Genomic DNA, 19,002 nt, shown 5'->3' with positions numbered 1-19,002 from the left:
GGGCAGCATACACAGGAGGAGGAGAAAGACATGCTTGGATGAGCTACCTCAATTTTGTAGAAGAGCTCTGCATCCAGGAGAGTTAGCTGGTCGGCGATCTCATGACTTCGGAAGTCGTGCAGGGTTCCAGGTCTAAAGTTTCACACAGGAAATGGGGGGAAGAAATTAGAAGAAAGTGAACATGGCCAAAGTTAGAACTAGACACTGTGATACATTGATGTTCAGCAAGGAACACAACAAGGAAATCCTTCACTGTCACGGAGCAGAACATTTCTAAATGCCTCTGCAAGCGGTAACATTCTCTGAAACAATACAAAATACATTGCAATACAATCTTTATTGATCCATTATACAGAAACAAGGGACGTGACGTTTTAGCTGTCACAGTATCCTCGTCCACTAATTGCGGGCGGACCTACCTGGCAGCGACACCTCTTGCGGCCAGTGGTTTGAGGGAGTAGGTGTAGCGCAGCAGCTTCCTCTGCTCCACCTTGTCCAGGATGTTTGTGCGGAGCACGCGGGCCAGGCTCAGCTCACCGTTACACACCAGCCTGAACACCAAGTCCATCAGCTGCATCAGGATGTCCTCCGTCATCTCCACCAGACTGACACACACACACACAGCCGAGGGGATGGAGAGATGAGAGAATGGTATGAGAGAGGGTGGTGGAGGTGGAAAAAGACCCGAGGAGGTGTTTACTTGCGCTGCGAGCTGCTCCAATAATTAAACAAATGTAACAGAAGCCCTATCACTCTCTGCACACCCCAGCTTGCCATCACAGCTAAATTACATTTGAAAACTGATGGATATGCGCAAAAAGAGCAGACAACCGAGCAGGCTATTGGCTGGTAGGGGATGCGGCTGGCTGATCACAGCTGTCACACGTTGATATTGAAGAAAGCACTAATTTTGATATGACATATCTGACATCATGCTCTGAACTCTGTTTGATATTCTCTTTGTAGGACGTGTAGGGATGCATTCTGTGCTCAGTCATTTATTTTGATATGAGAAACATACCCCCCCCCAATTTTTTTCTTCTTCGAGTCTACAGTGAAAATAGCCAAAAAGTCATTAGTTTGCGTTTCTGTAATCATGACTGGTTAACCCCCCCCCCCCCCTTTTACCAGGAACAGACCAAAGGAAAAGTGAATAAGAATCGTCATTGTTTGCACAGTCATTGAAGGACAAACTTTTCTTTGCAGATTGCAGGTTTTTGATAGCTAGACTTCTGGTCAAATGGCAGGCTAGAGACCTCACCACAGCTCGTCCACCACACGGACGAGAACAAAGAAGGTGTTTTTGCTGACTTTCTTCTTGAAGGTATCTGGGCAGTGACAAAACCTGGTGTATGTGTGGAGGTGTTAAGGAAAACAAACAACTAGTCAAAGTATATTACACATCTTACAGTATTCAGAGTGTATACGACTATGTGATGTGGTAGGGATTTTTCTACCCGTTCCCCATTGTCTCAACCAATCAGGCTTTGTTGGAGGAAACTCTTTGGGTCCACATGTGAGAAATGAAGCATGGAAAGGATATCTGTAGTGCAGCTTTTTGATAAGGTCCTCTGGGGTTATGAACGTTCTGTACGTCGTCAGGAAAGCCTCACAGTACAAGACAAGATCTGGAAAAGAAGACCACAAAGGAGATTACTGAATATCCTCTCACTTCCCCAGAGCTCTATTTGGGAGGAAGGAAAGTCTGGGTGTATTATAGAAAAGCAGTACTAGTAAAAGCTTGGAATCCTTAGTTGCTACATCCATTTTTGGACTATAAATTCATTATTTACACTACCGTTCAAAAGTTTGGGGTCACTTAAAAATGTCCTTGCTTTTGAAAGAAAAGCACCTTTTTTTGTCCATTAAAATAACATCAAATTGATCAGAAATACAGTGTAGACATTGTTAATGTTGTAAATTACTATTGTAGCTAAAGCATATAACTTGTACCTTCCATCTGAGTGGACACCGACTGCATGTAATAGGGGGAGGGGGGTGTACTACGGAGGTCATAAATACCTTTGCGGTCCGTTTCTGTGGCGTGGACTAATAAAATATCCCCCGATCCGGCTCGGACATCTGGACCGTCGTCGTTCTGGTATCACATGTGGACAGATGAAAAGTTGTAAGGGCAGAGAGAGAGAGGATTAGCCTAAGCGTTGACCTCATGAGGAGTCCTAGTGTAGCCCTACAAGTGACTGTCCTGATGAAACCATTCTAACAATATTGAAAAATATGTTTTGAAAAGCCATGCTAGCCAGGAGGGGGTTTTCTATAAGGGGATAGGCGCTACTAAAGCTGCACTGACCGTACCATGCTAACTCCAGATCGTCACCTACATACTGAGAATGTGATCATATAGCCCCCGCAAAATCAACTCTAGACTTCAAAGCCACTTCCACTGTGTTTTTTCATTGTTCCCCTCTAATCAGGGACTGATTGGGTGCAATTATCAGGTAGAACAGAAAACCAGCAGGCTCTGGACCTCGTAACAGTAACATACAGGGACGTTGCATTTGAGTTACAGAAGCAGGGGCCAGCAGAGGGCAAGCTCTCTGTAAACAGCTGATTGGTGGCTTATTCTGTATTAGTACTATGTATTAGCACATGTGCTCCTAAGTTGAAAAAGTTACGAGGACAAAAATAAAATGTAGGTGCACAATAAAAGTATGAGGAAGAGTGTTGTTATCCTAAGAAATGGCAAAAAGTTTGGTTTTTGGAGTCTTCCATGCTGAATCAATTACAATGTAATTTAGGTGAGACAAAACATTTCAGCTGCCCCTTTAAGGGGCGGGACGTTACCATTGTAACGGTGGGACTCACATGTCTGTCTGTGAGAGATGAGATTCTCCGACATGTCTCTTCGCTAGCAGTTGAGCAAGCTCAAACTAACATTGAAATACAACCTAGTGTGTGAACAAAACGATGTAAATAGCCAAGAAACACGAGAACAAAGTCACACTTTAGTAGACTTTCAGGTAAGTTTGGACACAGGGGTCTCCCGAGTGGCGCAGTGGTCTAAGGCACTGCCTTAGAGAGATCCTGGTTCGGGTCCAAGCTCTGTTACAGTCGGCCGTGACCGGGAGACCCATGGGGCGGCGCACAATTGGCCCAGCGTTGGCTGGTTTAGGGGAGGGTTTGGCCGGCAGGGATGTCCTTGTCCCATCGTGCTCTAGTGACTCCTGTGGCAGGCCGGGCGTATGCACGCTGACACGGTCGCCAGGTGTACGGTGTTTCCTCCGACACATTGGTGCGGCTGGCTTCCGGGTTAAGCGTGCATTGTGTCTGTAAAATAGTCGCACCGTAGAGCCATGTAGGATCCTATGAAGTCTCACATAAAAATAGGCATCTCCTGCTCTATGATTAAACAGCTTGATCTGAAAGAGAAAAGGTAAAATGGACTGACCATCAACAGTAGAAAACGAGGACACGTTTACCTCCTGCTTTAGTGTTAACCGGGACATGATCTCCATGTGATCGATGAGGGAAAGCTCATCCGTCTCCTCGCTACTCTGCCCATCTTCAGAGGACTTTTGTCTTCGGCTGAGTGAGAGAGAAAGAGAAAAATAATATAACAAAAAAGGGAATCCTTCCTTCTGTCACTGGAGAGTAGGAACAATGGAGAATATTGTATTATTTATTTAACCTCAAAATAAAAGGAAACAGAAAGGCCAGACTGTTATGGCATGGGTTCTTACCGGTCATCGGACATGTCCTTGTTATTGCACAGTGGGTTCTCTGAGGCAGTGTCCTCCAGTGAGTCATCTATGGCAGACGAGTCCTGATAACAACACAGAGTGGTTAGGACTGGTCTCACACCAAATCCAGCAGCCTGAGGTCATGTTCGTTAGGGCATGGCACAGAAAAGGTTTCACAATGATTTGCAGTTGAAAACGAAAATGTGCATTTCTCATTGGCCATTTATTTCTATGCTTGTTTCAGGTTATTTTCTTCTGTTCGGTACCTAATGAACATGACCCTGAGGTCAAGATAAAGGTAAATGCTTTCTTAGTTAAGGTAGATGTGTGGGTACGTTGTCTAAGCACATGGAGGTTTCAACTTAGTATTCAGTGAGTTGTTCCGTCAGCTTTGAGGAAAACAGACAATGGTAGTTCACACACACTATTAATATCACACGCTCTATGGATCAGTGGAGGCTGCTGAGGGGAGGACGGCTCATAATAATAACTAGAATGGAGAAAATGGAATGACATCAAACACATGGAAACCATGTCTTTAATGTATTTGATACCATTCCACCTATTCCACTCCAGTCATTACCATGGGCCAGTCCTCCGCAATTAAGGTGCCACCAATCTCCTGTGGTATGGATACATGCATAACTCTAGCCTCACTTCTCTAGTGCAAGTGCAACACTAAATACACAATACACTTAATATACAGTGCCTTCAGAAAATATTCACACCCCTTGACTCTTTCCACATTTGGTTGTGTTACAAAGTGGGATTAAAATTGATTTGTCTTTTCTTTTCTTTTTTTTACACAAAATAACTAATGTGTAAGAAAAATAAAACACTAATATATCTTGATTAGATAAATATTAAAATCCCCTGAGTTACATGTTAGTCTTACCCAGAAAGAATGATTCTAAGAGCTTTGCATACCGGGATTGTACAATACTTGCAATTTTTTCTTTTTTTAATTCTTCAAGCTCTGTCAAGTTGGTTGTTGATCATTGCTAGAGAGCCATTTTCAAGTTTTGCCATGGATTTAAGACAAAACTAGATGTCATCGTGGTTAGTAACTCCAGTGTAGATTTGGCCATGAGGGACCTTAGAGATAATTGTATGTGTGGGGTACAGAGATGAGGTAGTCATTCAAATGTTAAACACTATTATTGCACACAGAGTGAGTCCATGCAATGTAATATGTGACTTGTTAAACACAATTTTACTCCTGAACGTATTTATGCTTGCCATAAGAAAAGGGGTTGAATACTTATTGACTTAAGACATTTTGGAATTTGTAAAAATTTCTACAAATGTAATTCCACTTCATGGGGTATTGTGTGTAGGCCAGTGACACAAAATCTCAATTTAATCCACCTTAAATTCAGGCTGTAACACAACAAAATGTGGAAAAAGTCAAGAGGTGTAAATACCTTCTGAAGGCTCTGTATGTACCCATCTCCAACCCAGAAGACAGTCCAGATTTTTTAAACTAAAAACGCGGGGAATGGGGAAAACTTTGAGCGAGAAAGAGTGAATAAATAAGCTGAGCGTTTAGTGGTTTTATTGGGCTGTCCTTCCTGATGAAAGGCCTTACGCAAGATGTTAAATACACAGACTTAACTCAGAGCCATTCATGAATCCAGTTGTAATTAGTTACTACGATCCAGACCTGACCCAGGTGGACAACCACCACTGGCCTTAACGGCCAAGTTTATGAACATGATAGAAAATGTCTCACTGTCACTTGGATACAAATCCCCCTTGAGACAATGACAGGGGAGTGACTGATGTCCTTTGAGCTAGAACTACACATAGGCCCATTTAGTAGGGAATGGGGACTAGAGGTCGACCGATTAATCGGAATGGCCGATTAATTTGGGTCGATTTCAAGTTTTCATAACAATAGGTAATCAGCATTTTTGGACACCGATTGTGGGCGATTACATTGCACTCCACGAGGAGACTGCGTGGCAGGCTGACTACCTGTTACGCAAGTGCAGCAAGAAGCCAAGGTAAGTTGCTAGCTAGCATTAAACTTCTCTTATAAAAACAATCAATCTTCACATAATCACTAGTTAACTACACATGGTTGATGATATTACTAGTTTATCTAGCTTGTCCTGCGTTGCATATAATCGATGCGGTGCCTGTTAATTTCTCATCGAATCACAGCCTACTTCGCCAAACGGGTGATGATTTAACAAGCGCATTCGCGAAAACAGCACTGTCGTTGCACCAATGTACCTAATCATAAACATCAATGACTTTCTTTAAAATCAATACACAAGTATATATTTTTAAACCTGCATATTTAGTTAATATTGCCTGCTAACATGAATTTCTTTTAACTAGGGAAATTGTGTCACTTCTCTTGCGTTCCGTGCAAGCAGAGTCAGGGTATATGCAGCAGTTTGGGCCGCCTGGCTCGTTGCGAACTGTGTGAAGACCATTTATTCCTAACAAAGACTAATTCATTTGCCAGAATTGTACATAATTATGACATAACATTGAAGGTTGTGCAATGTAACAGCAATATTATAGACTTATGGATGCCACCTGTTAGATAAAATACAGAACGGTTCCGTATTTCACTGAAAGAATAAACGTTTTGACCATATTAATGACCTAAGGCTCGTATTTCTGTGTGTTATTATGTTATAATTAAGTCTATGATTTGATATTTGATAGAGCAGTCTGACTGAGCGGTGGTAGGCAGCAGCAGGCTCGTAGCATTCATTCAAACAGCACTTTCCTGCATTTGCCAGCAGCTCTTCGCTGTGCTTCAAGTATTGAGCTGTTTATGACTTCAAGTCTATCAACTCCCGAGATTAGGCTGGTGTAACCGATGTGAAATGGCTAGCTAGTTAGCAGGGTGCGCGCTAATAGCGTTTTAATCGGTGACGTCACTCGCTCCGAGACCTTGAAGTAGTTGTTCCCCTTGCCCTGCAAGGGCCACGGCTTTTGTGGAGCGATGGGTAACGATGCTTCGAGGGTGGCTGTTGTCGATGTGTCCCTGGTTTGAGCCCAGGTAGGGGCGAGGAGAGGGACGGAAGCTATACTGTTACACTGGCAATACTATAGTGCCTATAAGAACATCCAATAGTCAAAGGTATATGAAATACAAATCGTATAGAGAGAAATAGTCCTATAATTCCTATAATAACTACAACCTAAAACTTCTTACCTGGGAATATTGAAGACTCTTGTTAAAAGGAACCACCAGCTTTCATATGTTCTGAGCAAGGAACTTAAACGTTAGCTTTTTTACATGGCACATATTGCACTTTTACTTTCTTCTCCAACACTTTGTTTTTGCATTATTTAAACCAAATTTAACATGTTTCATTATTTATTTGAGGCTAAATTGATATTATTGATGTATTATATTAAGTTTAAATAAAAGTGTTCATTCAGTATTGTTGTAATTGTCATTATTACAAATAAATTAATTAATCGGCATCGGTATTTTTTGGTCCTCCAATAATCGGTATCGACGTTGAAAAATCATGATCGGTCGACCTCTAATGGGGACAGTCCAGTAGTAGGGGATTTGGGGAAAGGAAGAGAAACATGGTAATGTACAGGCAGTAACCAAAGCAGGGCATGCCAAGCGGTCGAAGAGACACAGCGAATCCTGAGTGGTTAGGTCACATACAGATAGGGTTACTTAGTGAGGTCTGTTGTCAGTCATGGTGCAACTGTCTGTGAAAGCACGCTTTTCTCTCCTCGCTCCCATGCAGCCTCTCTGCTAAGGCTACTTACTCGGCGGGAGAGCCCATCTCCGTTGGCTTGGCTGGATGTGTACAGATTAACGTACTCTCCCTCCCCGCCTTCCTCGTTAGCGCTTTCGCTCTACGGGGGAAAAAAGAAAGACAGCAAAGAGAATGACAGATGCTAGGAAAAAGCAAATGTGGTTCTGAATGCGAAAGCTTCTCACAACTAGCCAGACAAAACAAACAAGTACCTACAGTGGGGCAAAAAAGTATTTAGTCAGCCACCAATTGTGCAAGTTCTCCCACTTAAAAAGATGAGAGAGGCCTGTAATTTTCATCATAGTTACACTTCAACTATGACAGACAAAATGAGAAACAAAAATCCAGAAAATCACATTGTAGGATTTTTAATGAATTTATTTGCAAATTATGGTGGAAAATAAGTATTTGGTCACCTACAAACAAGCAAGATTTCTGGCTCTCACAGACCTGTAACTTCTTCTTTAAGAGGCTCCTCTGTCCTCCACTCGTTACCTGTATTAATGGCACCTGTTTGAACTTGTTATCAGTATAAAAGACACCTGTCCACAACCTCAAACAGTCACACTCCAAACTCCACTATGGCCAAGACCAAAGAGCTGTCAAAGGACACCAGAAACAAAATTGTAGACCTGCACCAGGCTGGGAAGACTGAATCTGCAATAGGTAAGCAGCTTGATTTGAAGAAATCAACTGTGGGAGCAATTATTAGGAAATGGAAGACATACAAGACCACTGATAATCTCCCTCGATCTGGGGCCCCACGCAAGATCTCACCCTGTGGGGTCAAAATGAGCACAAGAACGGTGAGCAAAAATCCCAGAACCACACGGGGGGACCTAGTGAATGACCTGCAGAGAGCTGGGACCAAAGTAACAAAGCCTACCATCAGTAACACACTACGCCGCCAGGGACTGAAATCCTGCAGTGCCAGACGTGTCCCCCTGCTTAAGCCAGTACATGTCCAGGCCCGTCTGAAGTTTGCTAGAGAGCATTTGGATGATCCAGAAGAAGATTGGGAGAATGTCATATGGTCAGATGAAACCAAAATATAACTTTTTGGTAAAAACTCAACTCGTCGTGTTTGGAGGACAAAGAATGCTGAGTTGCATCCAAAGAACACCATACCTACTGTGAAGCATGGGGGTGGAAACATCATGCTTTGGGGCTGTTTTTCTGCAAAGGGACCAGGACGACTGATCCGTGTAAAGGAAAGAATGAATGGGGCCATGTATCGTGAGATTTTGAGTGAAAACCTCCTTCCATCAGCAAGGGCATTGAAGATGAAACGTGGCTGGGTCTTTCAGCATGACAATGATCCCAAACACACTGCCCGGGCAACGAAGGAGTGGCTTCGTAAGAAGCATTTCAAGGTCCTGGAGTGGCCTAGCCAGTCTCCAGATCTCAACCCCATAGAAAATCTTTGGAGGGAGTTGAAAGTCCGTGTTGCCCAGCAACAGCCCCAAAACATCACTGCTCTAGAGGAGATCTGCATGGAGGAATGGGCCAAAATACCAGCAACAGTGTGTGAAAACCTTGTGAAGACTTACAGAAAACATTTGACCTCTGTCATTGCCAACAAAGGGTATATAACAAAGTATTGAGATAAACTTTTGTTATTGACCAAATACTTATTTTCCACCATAATTTGCAAATAAATTCATTAAAAATCCTACAATGTGATTTTCTGGATTTTTTTTCTCTCATTTTGTCTGTCATAGTTGAAGTGTACCTATGATGAAAATTACAGGCCTCTCGTCTTTTTAAGTGGGAGAACTTGCACAATTGGTGGCTGACTAAATACTTTTTTGCCCCACTGTATATCATCTCAAATGAAACCACTAAGAACCAACTGTTCCAATCACCACAGCATACATAGAGCTGCAGACTTGTTTTTTTACCTAGGGTTTGGCCTATTTTCAAGGATAAGAACATCATGTCACCGATATTGAAACAGCCCTTTGCTAACAATGTTTATACCCTACTTCAGATCTGTGCTCTTCTTCAATAGCACCCCCCCTGTCAAACGCAATCACATTTTCTTTTCGCACAGTGTTAGGCACAGTGTTGTCACAACACACAGCTAGGGCTCACCAAAGAGGTTTGACGAGTGTCAGAGAAAGAAGAGTCAGTGAGAAGACAGATAGCAAGAGAGCCACCAGAGCTGTCCAGAGAGCCGTTGGCCACCAGCACAGGGTCAGGGCTGCCACTGCCCGGGGCCGCTAGGTCCATGCTCTGTGATTGGTGGACAATGGCAGAGTGGGAAGAGATAGATGAGAGAAGATATGGAATGGAAGATTGGCAGAGAGGCGCAAAGTCCTGAGAATAGGACCGGAGAACTGTCTTATGCTGAGAGAGCGAAGGCGAGAAATGAGAAGGAAAGAGAGAGAGATTAAGACAAAAGCTACTTGAGAGATCTACAAGGTCAAAGAGCAAATATTTTTTTTAATAAATAATTGAGATGCATTGGCATACTTGCCATCGGAGAACAATATGACTGTAGGCTATATTGTCTGTATCTGACTGGTCAGTCAGTGACTAGAATTCCTAATTCAACTCAGTCTCTTCAAAATGACATATTCACAAAATGTGCTTGTTGTAACTTGTAACAGATCTGTTGAATATCCCATGCATATAGATTTAATTGAAACCAAGTCAAAAGGGTGCAACAAGGATCAATGGTTCTTCAGCAAGAACAGATCAATTGTCCTCAACATTGCTCCAAAACTAGAATGATTAGACAAAGAATACAGAACATTCATTTGCTGCGTTTGTATCATAATGGTTCTGGATTGTGTTCAAGCCCCAGTTTTAAATGAATGACATCCGCTAAAATAAATAACACATTTCACAAATTCTGGATGAAAACACACCTTTTCAACTGCATGCTTTCTCTCTGACAGAGATTGCCATTTAGTGTGTAAATATTGAGGCGTCTGATAGAGAGTGAAGAATGAACGTGTGTTTGCCAGTGTGTGGTTTTTGCACAATATACTCCCTTATCAGTAACTGAACATGTCTACAATGGCTAATGGCTAATAAAATAACGTTTTGTATTGGTGTCAATACTTCAAAAGCAGAAGCACAGTCGTGTCTGTGGCGGAGCAGACAAGGTTTCAACTGGTATTGGTTTTCTTTCAAATACTTCTGATGCACTTGATCGAGCTTGCCTGACACGGTGGGACCAATTAAATAGTTCCCAAAGTGCAACACTTTTATTTGATTTAGCACCGCACTTTGCCCCTGACTTTCCAAGTTAAATAAAACGTTTTAGAAAGAAAACAAATACTATTTAAAGCCAAGTCTGCTGTAGAGAGTGAGAAGAGCAGAGAATCAGACAGGCAGGCAGATAAGCCCACTGAGAGTCACTCACCATGGGGGTGGTCAGGGAGGAGTTAGAGACTGACATGCTGAGAGCAGCCCCCGTCTCCTCCACCACCACTGCAGCCTGCGACTGCTGAAGGTGGCAGGAGAGAGAGGACGAGGAAGAGGACGAGGAAGAGGCAGAGTGGGAGGCCTGGAAGGGGGGGGGGGGAGGAGAGCGTGGGGAAAGGAGAAAGTAGAGAGAGAGGAGCAGAGAGAAAGTACAGTGGGAGATGTTAGTTAGCAAAAGAAGACGTAGGTCTACGCAGATAGTTAAGCCCAATCTAGAAGCAGCAGAAAACAATAGGCTTGATGGACTAAAAGAATGCTACGGCAGACAAAGCGTTAAAATAGAAACACACTAGTGCTTTCTAATATTCTACTGTTACCTCTGTGTTATGCATCGCTCTGATGGAGGCTGGGCTTTCCAAAAAGAAAAAAGGAATGAGATTTGATGAGTGCAATGGAAAATGAAGCCCCAAAATGTTTTATTTTCATTTCAAACGCATCTTACGATGAAAAACGCATCATCATGATGATGTGGCCGGTGACACTGCTGGGAACTAGTCCGCGTTCACATCCTTGTCGGGACTAGGAAACTCCAACATTTCCGACTTGCTGATTTGTTGAACGCAGTTACCATGTTGGAAATGTCAGAGTTTCCTAGTTCCGACTAGTGCATAAACATGGAACGTATCAACAGTGGACTAAAGGAAAAAATACTAAAATATAGTTTGAGTGGATTTTCCCTTTAACCCGTTTCACCTAAGCATTTACATAAATTATCCTAACCTTTGTCATTAGTTTCCCTAACTGCCAACGTAAATTATTTCCATGATTCTCCTTTGTTGTTAAGCAACCGGGTCTCAGAGAAATAGTATAATACTATACATGCGCCAAGATGTATTATAAGGTATATCTCTGAGCAACCTGGTCTCAGAGAAATAGTATAATACTATACATGCGCCAAGATGTATTATAAGGTATATCTCTGAGTAACCTGGTCTCAGAGAAATAGTATAATACTATACATGCGCCAAGATGTATTATAAGGTATATCATCCAATTCGTATGCTATTGTACATCCAGGTAAGACGTTTGATACTATACATCCTATAATTAGTATGATATTGTATGATCTATGCATAGTCACCTTACCCCTACCTACATGTACAAATGACCTATTTTTTTTTTTTACTTTAGTTTATTTAGTAAATATATAAAAACTGCATTGTAGGTTAAGGGCTTGTAAGTAAGCATTTCACGGTAAGGTCTACTACACCTGTTGGATTCGGTGCATGCGACTAATAACATTTGATTTTGATCGCTACTCCATTCATAATACAAAAAAAAAATATATATATATATATATATATATATATATATAAAATGTTTACCTTCATTTAACTAGGCAAGTCATAATGCAACCTAACGTAACATAATATATCATACTAAATGGAGTGCCACAGATTTACGTACAGAATAATACGAATTGCCCTGAGACCACGTTGAACTATGCCTACATACTGTGCAAAGCACACGACTGGCCTAAATGGAAATAACTAGCTACTGTATCAGAAGTGAGTGGACATTCTGCTCAGGTAGAAGTCTATTCATTCTGGCAATCAGAAAGTACACAATGTGGACATGGCAGTTAACAACCGCCAGCACAGAAACAACTTTTTGATTACATGAAACACAAACACCCTTTCCTCTCCCTCCCTACATCCAGGAGCGCATCTTTCACTGGGGACGGGGGACATGTCCCCCTCACATTCGGACCCCTTTTATCATTGGAATGTGATACAAAACGAGGCAATGGTGTGCTTTAAGACCATGCAGAAGCCTCAGAGCGGTCTGGTAGGCTGTTTGGTGTGTTTATCCGACTGGATACATTTCATTTTTAAATGTTTATGTCCCTCCCACTTCTAAAATCAAAGTTGCACCCCTGCCTACATCTATAGATTAAGTTCAAACCAATCATTGTTTTATTTCCCTGCTCCCCAGAGGATTCTGTGATTCGTCTTAATCCTCACCCAATATGAACTGGGCATGCAGTAATCCACAAGGTCAAATAACAGAAAAAAAAATGTGCAGAAATGTTTCATTTTCGTTTCTCACATTTTGATCCGCTTCAGATATACTTAAAAAGATCTGTAATCATGGATAAACCTTGAGCATGGATTGACTCATTTATATTGGGTTCATGTTTTTTTTCTGGCAGAGCAAATGACTTTTTCCAACCATGAATGTCTGGTAGAGAGATTATGGCATTGAATATAATCTGGGAAGTGAACTACTACAGCCTTGCAGAGGCCTGAAACAAACATAACAAATGGCCAAAATGATGAAAACAAATTCTAGTACAGTGGTGGGATGTAAGATGGGACATCATGGAGGACAAGTCTGTACAAAAGGCCAATCGTCTTATGCCGGCGGGGGAAAAAAACATTTTACTGAGAAGTGGTAGTAATTTAAATTGTACCGTTGCACTGATTTGTATTTGTTGTTAAGATGTTTTTTTCTGATGCAAAAGGTAGCCTACTGGTTAGAGCGTTTGGCCAGTAACTGAAAGGTTGCTGGTTCGAATACCCGAGCCGACAAGGTGGAAAATCGGCTTATGTTCCCTTGAGGATGGCACTTAACCCTAATTTGCTCCAGGGGAACCGTACTACTATGGTTGACCCTGTAAAGCAACACATTTCTCTGCACCTATCCGGTGTATATGACAATAAAACATGTCTTTTAAAATGTTTTCTCTATGTATTGAAGTAGAGTTTGGAGATGAGTTACCACTAGAGTCTGCTTGCCTTCTGGATGTTCAGGACTTAACACCCTGCTTTTCTTCTTCTATGGTATACAGATGGGCTAAAACATCATGGACTCACTCACCACTCAATCCTACACACTTGGTACAATATGATAAGAAAATTAGTTTCCTGAAATACATATGTATTGAGCCTTGGTAAGTGATGGGTGTGTGGATGGGCTGGCGTACTGCATGTTGTAACACTGGTGAGTGTGAGGCCTCAGTGTGGCTTCAGTGTGAGGTGAGGGGCTATAGTTTACCAGCTGCCTCTGTTTGGGTGGCAGTGCCGGGGGTGGGAGGGGCTCGTGGACAGAGTCGCTGCTGCTAAACGAGTCGTTGAAGCCGTAGACTTCCTGGAAGCGCTTGTTGCGTTGCTCATAGATGCTGTTGCTCTGTGGCATCTGGTAGAAAACCGAGGGCTGGGGCTCCGAGTAGTCTTCCACAAACTGCATGTACTTCAGTACTGTGGGGGTGAGACGTGCGCACACAGACGCACACACACGCACACACAGACACACACAAACACAGACCAAAAAAACAGGGGATATTACAATGACAATGCGCTTGCAGATGATAATGACAGTGTTCTTCAGAGTATCCCAAACCGTTTACACATTGTTATAGTGTTTAGATGAGGAGGAAACTCTACATGTCAAACGTTGGTTTAAATGGAGCACTTCACTTCCAATCCTGTAAATTGTCAAATGAAAAATGGTCGTGGTGTGCATTAAATACAATTTCAAAACAAGAAAATCGTATTTTGGGGGAGATGACAATGCTAGCACTGTAGAAACCCTGACCATTTAGTCATTAGAACAGTGCTCTGCTGTTGAAAATCTAAATAAACAGGCTAGCGGAGGCACAAGTGCGGCCAAACCTGCTGGTCCTGGTTTTAAGCTCTTTATAGTGCTACTGAACATTTAAAATGTGCTGATTACTACATAGTTATGGCCACCCTTCAACACATACGCTGAGAGGGCCAATCAGCACAAGCTCATTTCCAGCACACCCGGGAGAGTCCACTCCTCTATTAACTGACACATTCCATCAACAAATGCATTATTTCATGTGAGCTCACAGGGCTGGCATAAGTGAAACCTCCAGGCCTCCGTGTGTGTGTGTGTGTGCACACAGGGCTCCTAGCTGTGGACTCATCCACACACACCCACAGGGCCAGCCCGCAGCACAAACATGAAGCACATGGAACTCCCAACGGCTCTTCATTCAGCAGCAGCAGCATGTCCTATCCAACATGGCTGGCCCCATTGTGATGGTCTAGCTAGCAGACAGAGGGTTGAGGGCAAGATGGAACAACCAAATCCTATAGGAACATAATAAGTATGGCAGATCTGCAGGGATTACAAGCATGTATCAGACGGACACACCTGCCCAATAAAGGTGTCCAAATGCTTCCCAGCCGAAACAGTTCGGAAGAGTTTGTGCATATATTATGACGTTTTAGACTAGGGTATGTTTTTTCCCATCTGTTCGGGCGCACATTTTTTCTTGAGGCAAACCGAAGTTGGTAGCCGAAGTCTACGGGATCAATTTCACGCCATATGTATTGATTTCAAAATAAAATAAATCGTGAACATGAAAAACAAAGTTGAGAATGCAAACATTATATTTTCGAGGATGGGTGAAATAATGGATGTTGAAATCAAAAACCAACAATTGAAAGCAAAATGTATAGAATTGTAAACAAAAATAAGACATCAAAAGCAAAACCCAAAGAATTTAGAAAACGAATGCAAAAATCGTTTTTGGTTAAACTTTCCCAGCAACCAATCATATTGAATAGATTTTGCCTCCACTCTTGCCTGCATGTACTACCATTTGGTTACGGTACTCGTATCTTTGCTTCGAAGTCGGTTTCTTTGCTTTCACTGCCAGTCTTTTTCCGATTGCGAGTTTTAGCATAACTTTCCCGTGAAGGGCGAAGTTTAGAGGGAGGCGTAGACGATGAGTCTCCATTGGTCCGCTAGTTTTGGAGTGACGGTTTGTCTTAACCCAATCAAATCAAATCAAGTTTATTTTATATAGCCCTTCGTACATCAGCTAATATCTCGAAGTGCTGTACAGAAACCCAGCCTAAAACCCCAAACAGCAAGCAATGCAGGTGTAGAAGCAGGGTGGCTAGGAAAAACTCCCTAGAAAGGCCAAAACCTAGGAAGAAACCTAGAGAGGAACCAGGCTATGAGGGGTGGCCAGTCCTCTTCTGGCTGTGCCGGGTGGAGATTATAACAGAACATGGCCAAGATGTTCAAAATGTTCATAAGTGACAAGCATGGTCAAATAATAATCAGGAATAAATGTCAGTTGGCTTTTAATAGCCGATCATTAAGAGTTGAAAACAGCAGGTCTGGGACAGGTAGGGGTTCCATAACCGCAGGCAGAACAGTTGAAACTGGAATAGCAGCAAGGCCAGGTGGACTGGGGACAGCAAGGAGTCATCATGCCCGGTAGTCCTGACGTATGGTCCAATCAATGAACATGATAGACAGGCTTTTTTTCTATTGCCTATTTAAGTAGACGGTCGGACGTCACCTAGTTTTAGGGTGTTAGCTAATGGACTTCATAATTGTCAGTCACGGGTCAATAATGTACGGATATTAGAAGCATGCCTATCTAATACATTTAATAACAAACCATCTAACTACTTAGGTAAACATATGAATTACCTGTTGCACAAAGTTTGGCGCAGGTGTATGGCGAACCAGTTACCAACACCTGCGCTGAATGTTGTGCGACAGGTAATTCATGTTCATTGATTGGGTTAAGACGAACCGTCACTCCTAAACTACGCCTGCCTCTAAACCTTGCCCTTCACGGGAAAATTATGCCTAAACTCGCAATCGAAAAGACTGGCAGTGAAAGCAAAGATACGAGTAGCGTAACCGAAAGGTAGTACATTCAGGCAAGAGCGGAGGCAAAATCTATTCAATAGGATTGGTTGCTGGGAAAGTTGAACCGAAAACGATTTTTGCATTAGTAAAAAAAAAAAAAAAAAAAGTATCATTTGTCATAGAGTTTTGCTTTCGCTTTAAAATTATTTGCTTACAAGTTTTTGGGGTTTGAGGTCTTATTTTTGTTTACAATTCTATACATTTTGCTTTCAATTGTTGGGTTTTTGATTTCAACATCCATTATTTCGTCCTCGAAAATATAATGTTTACATTCTCAACTTTATTTTTCATGTTCACGATTTATTTTATTTTGAATTCAAAACATATGGCGTGAAATTGACCCCATAGAAGTCTACGCCCCTTCGTCAGTGATTGGTCAACAGTATGGATTCTTCAATAAAGTCTTTGCTGTCATTCAACAAGAGATTACTCTTTTTCTTGCACACTTTTTCATTCACAAAATACTGCACCAAACATCTTAGATGTATAATCTAAGATATCCTCGGCAAAAACATCAAAATGAATGACAGATTTCTTGAGTTATCTTAGATTAATTCTAACTATTTTGAGGAAGTGTATACTGGCTAAGGCATCTCAAAAAGGACAAACAGTACTATTGGTGCTTTTTTTCTTGTTTTTCAAGCGAAGGTCTTTTAAGGAAGCATGCGAGTACAATCGTTCGGTTCCCCTAACCGAGTTTGGCTAGGCGCCAGCCGAACTGAAGCTTGCTGACGCCTTAAGGGTGCCAGGTTTCGTCTGAACCCACCCTACTGGAAAAAAAACTTGGGACCCGAACATTACACTGAGATAAAATATAATGTGTTCTATTTAATTCTGTGGTTTTATTATTATAGCACAGCAGTAGGCCTCCATGTGCATTACAGACATACCTAAGGAGCCTAATCCGCTGTATTTGGAGCTTAAATTTGAAAACCCTGGTAACAGTAGAGATTGTATAAGGCTTTTTATGAATTATTTCTGCCTGCCCCTGACGTCAGATACTCACTGTGACGGCTCTTCTTCTCAGGGAGTGGCGGTGGACTCTGAGGTACGTCTGTCGTCTCGCTGCTGCTGAACTCGGACACAAACCCCCCGGCGGCATGGCACAGGGGCGAGATGTCGGGCGTGAACAGGGGGAAGGGGGGCACAGGCGGTAGGTCCTCCTCCATGAGGTTGTCGTACTGGGATGGGTGGCGCTCAAAAGAAACGCACCAGGAGGAGCCCGAGTAGGAGCCATCGGAAAAGCCCGAGCAGGCGCCACCTCGGCGCTTCTTTTCCGGCAGGGCAGGGGGCGGCAGGGCGTAAGTCATGCGGGAGTAGAGGGGGGACACGGAGCAGCCCTGGAGGGGGCTGAAGTGGGGCTGTGCCAGCGGCGGACCGGGGCCAGGGCAGGGGGAGGAAGACTCGCTGTGGGACTCAGGCAGGGGGCTGAGGCACGCTCCCACTGGCACAGGAGTCATCTGCTCCAGGCTGGACAGGTCCTGGTGCAGGAAGTCGTAGTCCGGGTCATAGTGGTCTGTGGTGTCTGTGGAGGGGAGAAGGGAGAGAGAGAGAGAGAGAGACGGGAGACAGGTGAGTCACCACACAGAGCACTGAAAACAAAGCCACACTGTCACTTTGGCATAAAAGGTACTTTTCTCTAAAAAAAACACTCAGGAGCACAACAAACACATTGGCAGAATCTATTTTCATTAGGGGGTGAGGTGGGATATTGGGATTTCACAAAGGGTTGGTTTTGAAACTGATCCATGACACGTCAGTTGATCACAATGGAGAAGGCACAAAATGGCTCGCTTCTCCTTCCACTGAGAAAAGGGCCACCTGATGACTTGGTGCAACGTTCTCATTGCCTTGACAACCATCACTTTCTTGTCTTCGGTCCCAGAAGGTTTCAGCCGTGGTATTACAGCTTAGACTTTTTGAGGCTGCATCTCAATAGCATCGCATGGCTTCCTCTCCTCAACAAATTCCCAGTAAGCATCCACCATATTGCCCTCCTCCCTGCTATGCTGTTTCCAGACTGATGCAGATGAAGGAGAGGTGGCTGCTTAAAGACTATTGAGATGCAGCCTCGGTGAAGTCTTGTCTCTTTGCTCACAGGATGGTGGTCACAGCTCGTAAACAATGCTCTGTGCTGTTGGAGGTGGCAGGAACAGAAAGCTCCTGCCTGCGTGTGTTGACTCATTCCCGTGATGACCACGGTGCTCCTAATCAAAGAGACAGGCCTCTCTTGCTGGAATCATAGTGTCTCCTCTCTATCCTAATGGGCTCATAGTGGCTCCTCTCTACCCTAATGGGCACATAGTGGCTCCTCTCTAACCTAATGGGCTCATAGTGCCCCCTCTCTAACCTAATGGGCTCATAGTGGCTCCTCTCAAACCTAATGGGCTCATAGTGGCTCCTCTCTACCTAATGGGCTCATAGTGTCTCCTCTCTAACCTAATGGGCTCATAGTGGCTCCTCTCTAACCTAATGGG

The 19,002-nt window shown here is 43.0% G+C and overlaps 1 protein-coding gene across 2 annotated transcripts in view; it reads right to left on the bottom strand.

Moving 5' to 3' along the window:
• The window catches only part of rapgef1a (Rap guanine nucleotide exchange factor (GEF) 1a), a 45,094-nt gene that overhangs the window by 2,306 nt on the left and 23,786 nt on the right, over positions 1-19,002 (bottom strand). For both annotated transcript variants that reach the window (XR_005477101.1, XM_038995439.1), the window contains exons 9-18: positions 17,532-18,050; positions 13,880-14,082; positions 7,458-7,547; positions 3,702-3,784; positions 3,441-3,546; positions 2,023-2,098; positions 1,544-1,628; positions 1,262-1,354; positions 420-605; positions 48-132 (exon numbers count right to left, since the gene is read on the bottom strand). Coding sequence is in view for 1 of the 2 variants with exons in the window: in XM_038995439.1 (XP_038851367.1) it covers positions 48-132; positions 420-605; positions 1,262-1,354; positions 1,544-1,628; positions 2,023-2,098; positions 3,441-3,546; positions 3,702-3,784; positions 7,458-7,547; positions 13,880-14,082; positions 17,532-18,050 (1,526 nt within the window). In the remaining variant the exon portion in view is untranslated. The remainder of the gene's footprint in view (positions 1-47; positions 133-419; positions 606-1,261; positions 1,355-1,543; positions 1,629-2,022; positions 2,099-3,440; positions 3,547-3,701; positions 3,785-7,457; positions 7,548-13,879; positions 14,083-17,531; positions 18,051-19,002) is intronic.

The sequence above is a fragment of the Salvelinus namaycush genome, chromosome 1 (assembly GCF_016432855.1).
Source record: "Salvelinus namaycush isolate Seneca chromosome 1, SaNama_1.0, whole genome shotgun sequence".
Lineage (NCBI taxonomy): Eukaryota > Metazoa > Chordata > Actinopteri > Salmoniformes > Salmonidae > Salvelinus > Salvelinus namaycush.
Note: the sequence above shows the minus strand (reverse complement) of the source record. Positions and strands in the feature narration are given on the sequence as shown.